We start from the raw sequence: 7252 nt of genomic DNA, 5'->3' as shown, positions 1-7252 counted from the left end.
TTTCTAACCTTCTCCAGCTTCCAAATATATTCAACAGATGGCAGAGCGTTCCTGTTGAGTTACGCGCTGCTAAAAGAAAAAAGTCTACGTACAAACAGACCCCATTATGACATATGCCTGAAGCATTATCTGGGAAAACCTATCGAAGGATAACTAGGTACACTAGAAAGAGTGAAGGCCATGTATCTTAGAAAAGTTCTCTGCCTGGCAAAAAACCCCGCTCCTTCGAGATTAACCTATGAGTTCATAAGACAAACCGTTCTGTATAGAACTGCGATTAAAAATACCATTGCCTTCTACGACACAATACCAAGCTTTACATCAAGAACTGCAGGATAAGAAAGTGAATATATGAATAAATTTTTACCAAACAGACGACATGATGACGTCGGATTGAATGAATTCTGACTACGAACTGCGGCAAACCATAACATGCTTCTTATTAAATGTTGATAAAACCATTGAAAAGTGCAGGCTAAACAATATGACTGACAGGGATATCAAGATGAGTTATCTGACCTATTTATAAGCACGGGTCCTCTAGTAAAATGATTAAAACGCAACCTAGTTTTTTCAAATTAAAACGTTCAAAATTTAGGACAATGTAGAATTAGATCGTGGGTACAAAAGACTCTGGATATTTTGGCAATTAAAACGTATGTAAATCCTCACGAGTAAGCCGAAAATTATTTTTCTTCTAGTACACTATATTTTTATTTTTACAAAGGTGCCCCCGTAATACAGTATAACAGAAGATTACCTCCGACAAAATCTTAGAATCCGAACCGCCGTGACAACTCTGAGCCAAAAGATAATAAAGTCAAGCTGGTTGCTAATATTTCGAACGGATAGTAGTCAAAAAAGGAATTGTAGTACCGACAAGTAGAGCTTAGTGGCCAGTTTGTGTCGTTTGGGAGACCGAATTGAATACAACTGTCAGTAATCCTTGAAGTTGATTATGATAATGTCTTTTTTCAATAGTAAGAACTTAGTCCTTCTTTCAAGGTTGCCTCCTTTCCAGTTACCCGAATAAAATACTGGTATGATCATGAACACAACGCAGGTCACAAAATTTAAAAGATACGCTAACATATTCAGAACCTCAGGTAACTCTAGAATGCTATCTGTAAAATAACTTAGTTTTTCTGCTAATTATACAATGAGCGTATTATTTGAACATATTAATAGAACAGTTTTGTTTTCACGTCAAATTAGGATTTCATCTATTAGGATGTGTCGAGTACCTACAGCACATTACAAGGAAATATTAAGTACACAGCAAAAATGGCCAAATGGACACCGCACAGTGGTCGGATTAACCTAAGCAGGTGGCTAAACCACCGTGCCGTTTCACCGGAATTGTCCAAAACTGGCGGAAAATGTATAGGAATATACACGTATAATATAAGAATTGAACGTATTAAATGTGGTTTCTGAGAGATATGACGTCCTGAACTGGAAACGTAGCATTAGTATTTCCGTGACCTCCTTTGTTAATTTAAGAACTCATTGATTCAACCAATGAAGTCACTAGCGACTTTAAAAATACTCGCCCACGTTCTATATATATATATATATATATATATACTAGACACAATCTAACAGTCGAAAGCATGACATGTGTTTTAATTTCTGTGACTTCAATGGAAAGCAGGTAACTGAAATGTTTTGGTGAATGTATGTTCTATTCTTTTGTTATGACTAGAAACTATTACTGAGATTGTGCTAACACGTGTCCACACTTCAAGCAGAGTTTGGGAGGATCAGCTACAGATAGAGCCTGCTGGATGTCAGACAAGCTAGAACTGCTGATACTGGAGGCCATGGTCAGTTCGTACTTGTCTAGGGGACCCTCGTCCACGGAACGAGATCGCAGTTTGCTCACCACACGACAGCTTTCATCATTCGTCTGAGAATCTGGAACAGGAAAAATAAAATATTGCTTGCATGGTGCTCTCAGACTAGAGTGTATTTAAAAATACACTTTCTGAACAAAAGTATCTGGACACTCGTCTGAACTCGTAAACGTTCAATAAATTTCTAAATTATTTGCAATTATTTAAGAAAAGGCTAGATAAACAAAATCTAGCATCATGATCGTGAGCCAAAAAATACGAGGACTAGGGCTCAAGGCTCAGACAACCACCTATAAAACGCAGCTGCCACTGGTTCGCAGACGACTGAGACTCATGATTTGGAGTGATGACTCTGCCATGTGGGAGTCAAATGGTAAGGTCTGCGTGTGTCGCATACATCCAAGGACTAGGGTTCAAGGCTCAGATTACTACCCATCAAACGCAGCTGTCACTGGACCGCAGGCGACTGAGACTCATGATTTGGAGTGATGACTCTGCCATGTGGGAGTCAAATGGTAAGGTCAGCGTGTGTCGAATACATCCAAGGACTAGGGTTCAAGGCTCAGATTACCACCCATCAAACGCAGCTGCCACTGGTCGGCAGACGACTGAGACTCATGATTTGGAGTGATGACTCTGCCATGTGGGAGTCAAATGGTAAGGTCTACGTGTGTCGAATACATCCAAGGACTAGGGTTCAAGGCTCAGATTACCACCCATCAAACGCAGCTGCCACTGGTCCACAGACGACTGAGACTCATGATTTGGGGTGATGACTCTGCCATGTGGGAGTTGAATGGTATGCGTGTGTCGAATACATCCAAGGACTAGGGTTCAAGGCTCAGGCAACCACCCATAAACCGAAGCCGACACTGGTCCGTAGACGACTGAGAGTCATGATTTGAAATAATGAACCACACTATGCCATGTGAGGAGTCAGATGGCAGAGTTGGGTTGTGTCGAATACCAGGAGAACGATTCATTCCAGACTGTACATTGCCCGCAGTAAAATTTGGTTCAGGTGGAATGACAGTGCGGGGGGGAGGTGCTTTTGATGGATTGGACTTGGTAATTTTGAAGAGCACGTTAAAGAACATTTTGACTATCTGCGTTCAGTTAGAAGACCAGTTCGGAGATCACCATGATAATACTTCCTGTCATCAAGCGGAGGCCGTTCCTGAGTGGTTTGTGGACAGAAAGGTCCCAGAAATGGACTGCTCATCCCGGAGCCCTTATCTCAATCCCATCGAATATCTCCGAAATCAGCTAGAAGCTGGAATTCGCTACAGATCCCAACGGACACAACACTACCTACACTTGTTACAGCGCTGCAGAAAGAATGGTCTGCCCCGGTGATGTTGCCACACCTGGTTGAAAGGCCTCCCTCGCAAAGTTCAAGCTGGAAAAGAGTGGTCAAATATGGACAAACCCACTCCGTATTAATGTCCACTATTATGCAATATAACGGAAGAGCACATAGAAGACAGTTTCGAGTAGATCTCTGGATACTTTTGATCAGACAGTGCAGTAAGACTTAAAACTACAGATATCAACTAGGTTGCAATTCGTGTAATGGCCTTTCGGTTAACAGCCTTATGCTTCCCAGTCAGTTGGCCTTCAGTCAATGGACTGCCACGTAGTCATTGCGATAGCATCCTGAGCCGTATTGCTTGGCTTTTGTGACCAGTTACCACCTAAAGAAAATACATATAAATCTGCTTCCACCCAACTTGATAACTGCTACACCTAACATGGTCAGCCTTTGAAGACATAGAAAATATAGTGAAATCAAGAGCAACAATCAGCTATAACAATTATCACATGAAAGAACAGGTAGGATTAGCTTCATATACTATAATAAACTGAACTGGCCTCAAAATCAATGTTTAAATTGTAAAAATAACATGGTTCACTCAATTTTAACACATTTTAAAAATTCATTGAAGTTTTTTTGCAAGTTTCTTTTTCGTCGCACCGACACAGTTAGGTCTTATGGCAACGATGGGAGAGGAAAGGGCTAGAATTGGGAAGGAAGCGGCCGTGGCCTTATTTAAGGTACAGCCCAAGAAGTTGCCTGGTGTGAAAATGGGAAACCACGGTAAACCATCTTCAGTGCCCTCGACAGTAGGGCTCGAACCCATTATCTCTCGAATACTGGATACTGGTCGCACTTAAGCGACTGCAGCTATCGAACTCGGTCATTGAAGTTTTACCTCCAAGCCTGCATAATCTTATGTTCTGATAGCAACATATTTTGTGACAATGCATACGCCTACCATCATGGCTTAAGTTTCAACGTTGCATGGTCGTCGACATCAAGTGGTACCAAATCTTCATTGCTTAAACAGAACAGTTGCATTTTCCATTCTGAATTCATTGATGTATGATACTGTCAACATAATTCCTTAACATATTGAAGAGTTTTGGGAATAACTATCAACTGTTAAGGATACATTTATAGGAAGTATTGCGTTTCAGTGCGTATGTTGTTCAATTTCGGACCGAGAAGTTAAAAGATATAAAACATGTTATATTCCTTCAGTTTTCCATTTCTTATTTCGTTTCTTTCAATAAATATCCTGATTTAATAACTTTTAATTAGAATAAACTCTCACCTTAAATTTAATTTCAGTTGCATTTAACTCAATGACTTTATTTACGATATACAGTGCTGCCCTTCTATATCTTGATTTTTATTTAATTCCAATTATCATCCTTGATTTAGAGACTTCTAATTAGAATAACCACTCACCTTAAATTTAATTTCAATTTCACTTGGTTTAATGAATTTACTTAGAAAGTTCAGTATTCCTTTTGATGTATTATTGAGCAATGTTGAGAAAAAGAACGATGCAATGAAGAAGCCTTTGAGCAAAGTGAAACATGTCTGCTTCAATAATCACTTAATAGTACTTATTGCCCGTAAGATTTATTAATGATTAATAACCGAGTTAGTGACTGTGCGGTTTGGTCACGTAACCATCAGCTTGCATTCGGGAGAAAGTGGGTTCTAACTCCACTGTTGGCAGCCGTGAAGTTGGTTTTCCGTGGTTTCCCATATTCACACCAGTCGAATGACGGGACTGTACCTTAATTAAGGCCACGGTCGCTTCCTTCCGAAACCTAATCCTTTTCCTATCCCATCGTCGCCATAGGACCTATCTGTGTTGGTGCGACTTTTAAAACATCTACAAAAAATTAAACCCCATGGCACTACAGCCCTTGAAGGGCCTTGGCCTACCAAGAGACCGCTGCTCAGCCCGAAGGCCTGCAGATTACGAGGTGTCGTGTGGTCAGCAAGACGAATTCTCTCGGCCGTTTATCTTGGCTTTCTAGACCGGGGCCGCTATCTCACCGTCAGATAGCTCACGTACGCTGAGTGGACCTCGAACCAGCTCTCAGGTCCAGGTAAAGATCCCTAACCTGGCAGGGAATCTAACCTGGGGCCTCCGGGTAAGAAGCAGTCACGCTACCCCTATACCACGGGGCCGGCTAAAAAATCTATAGTATGATTAATTAATCAAAACGCGTGACTTTCTTTTTCCACTACATACTGTGAATGCTCCGTGTAGTAGCTTAGATAGGTCCTTATTAGTGACATTAATTAGAACTCGACAGGTTTCTTTGGTTATTATACAGTTATTCGCACTACAGAGAAGAAGAAGCAAACGAATTGGATTGTTAATCCTTATTTTCATGATTTGTCACAGTAATTTTGAACTTTAGAGTTACCGTAACGTATATTTGTATTTACTATTCTGGATTTTATTCCTTCGTCTTATTCTCTTTTCGAACGGGTTCACTAAATTTTCACTCTTAGTTATTTTAAATAAATAAATAAATAAATAAATAAATAAATAAATAAATAAATAAATAAATAAATAATAACTCTGCAATTTGTTTCATTTCACTGAAAGGTTATCTCATTCTATACTAGTTTCATAGTGAATATCTTTCTCTTCGATGACTAATACTTCAACTGTTTTTATTTCTCTGACGTACCTGATGCGGCGGACTCCTCGGGACCCTCCTCCGCCATGAGCGGTAACTCAGCCCCAGGCTCCGATAGAGGACGACTGCCTGCCTGTGACACGATCCCGTGCACCAGGTCCATACAGGAGTCGAGTGAAAACTGCTTCCCAGACATGAGGATCCCGCGAATACGGCGTCTCATGGCTGGAACAGAGATATAATCGAGTTTTTTGATGAAGGATTTCACAGTTCGAGATACTAGGAATAGTGGACCGTTTGCTTATGCAACTTAAAAGTTCTCTTAAACGCTACAGGTTTCAGGGCACCGTTACCTTCCTTCGGACAGTACTAAGTGTCACTTAACCAAAAATGAGAATGGAATTGTCCTTAATTTTATGTTAACAGAAGCAGGTTGCTGTCTTTATGGAAAAAATTTCCACAATTCACTCAGAAGCTGAGTGATCAGTACCTTCTCTAGATTCAGCGACTCCGAGCTTCACACTGTCCGACTCGAGCGTGCAACCAACGTTGCCCTACCTGTAACTGGTATTGTATCTTTTTATTTATGACAAGATTTCTCCGATCACTTTGCCCCTGTCTAAATTGCCCTGAACTTGTTCTCTTCTTGTTTTGATTTGCAAGACCTAGAGGAAATGTCATTGGCCGGGCTGAGTGGCTCAGACGGTCGAGTCGCTGGCCTTCTGACCACAGCTTGACAAGTTTGATCCTGGCTCAGTCTGATGGTATTTGGAGGTGCTCAAATACTTCAGCCACGTGTCGATAGATTTACTGGCACATAAAAGAAGTCCTGCGGGACAAAATTCCGGTACCTTGGCGTCTACGAAAACAATCAAAGTAGTTACTGGGACATAAAACAACATTATTATTATTATTATTATTATTATTATTATTATTATTATTATTATTATTATTATTATTACTATTATTATTATTATTAATCCACCGCTTCTTTCAAACCTGGTGGGGTCATGGATGCGATCTGTATCACTCATGTGGACTTGGCCCAGTTTTACGATCAGGTGCCCTCTCTGACACCACCCAATATACAAGGGCGTAATCACTATTCTGTGTTGCTGTCGAGGCTGGTAGTACAATGCGCTGTGAGCAGATGGAGAGGATAGGGGATGCATATTAAGGCAATAACAAATACACGTATCCAGAGCAAGAGGTATTAAACCAGATGTGACTAAAATCCCCAGCCCGGTTTTGAATCAAACCTGGGTCCTCTCTTAATCATACCCGCAAACCACATTCCTGTTTGCAACCGTTATTTCTTAATCTCTATGTCCAGAGGCTTGCCGTAAACACTTCTTGAACGGATCCCACTGACTTGTTAGATAAAATTGTTTAAGGAATGAATGAACGAGTGAATGAGATGAACGAATTAATTTACAGTGTGCCTT

The 7252-nt window shown here is 40.6% G+C and overlaps 1 protein-coding gene across 1 annotated transcript in view; it reads right to left on the bottom strand.

Annotated features, from left to right (window-relative positions):
* Positions 1 to 1711: 1711 nt before the first annotated feature.
* Positions 1712 to 7252, bottom strand: part of Hdc (histidine decarboxylase) — a 110754-nt gene continuing 105213 nt past the window's right edge. Inside the window, exons 14-15 of the mRNA XM_067148166.2 lie at positions 5859 to 6032; positions 1712 to 1917 (exon numbers count right to left, since the gene is read on the bottom strand). Of these exons, the coding sequence (XP_067004267.2) occupies positions 1712 to 1917; positions 5859 to 6032 (380 nt within the window). The remainder of the gene's footprint in view (positions 1918 to 5858; positions 6033 to 7252) is intronic.

Source organism: Anabrus simplex, chromosome 5 (genome assembly GCF_040414725.1).
Source record: "Anabrus simplex isolate iqAnaSimp1 chromosome 5, ASM4041472v1, whole genome shotgun sequence".
NCBI classification, from domain to species: domain Eukaryota; kingdom Metazoa; phylum Arthropoda; class Insecta; order Orthoptera; family Tettigoniidae; genus Anabrus; species Anabrus simplex.
Note: the sequence above shows the minus strand (reverse complement) of the source record. Positions and strands in the feature narration are given on the sequence as shown.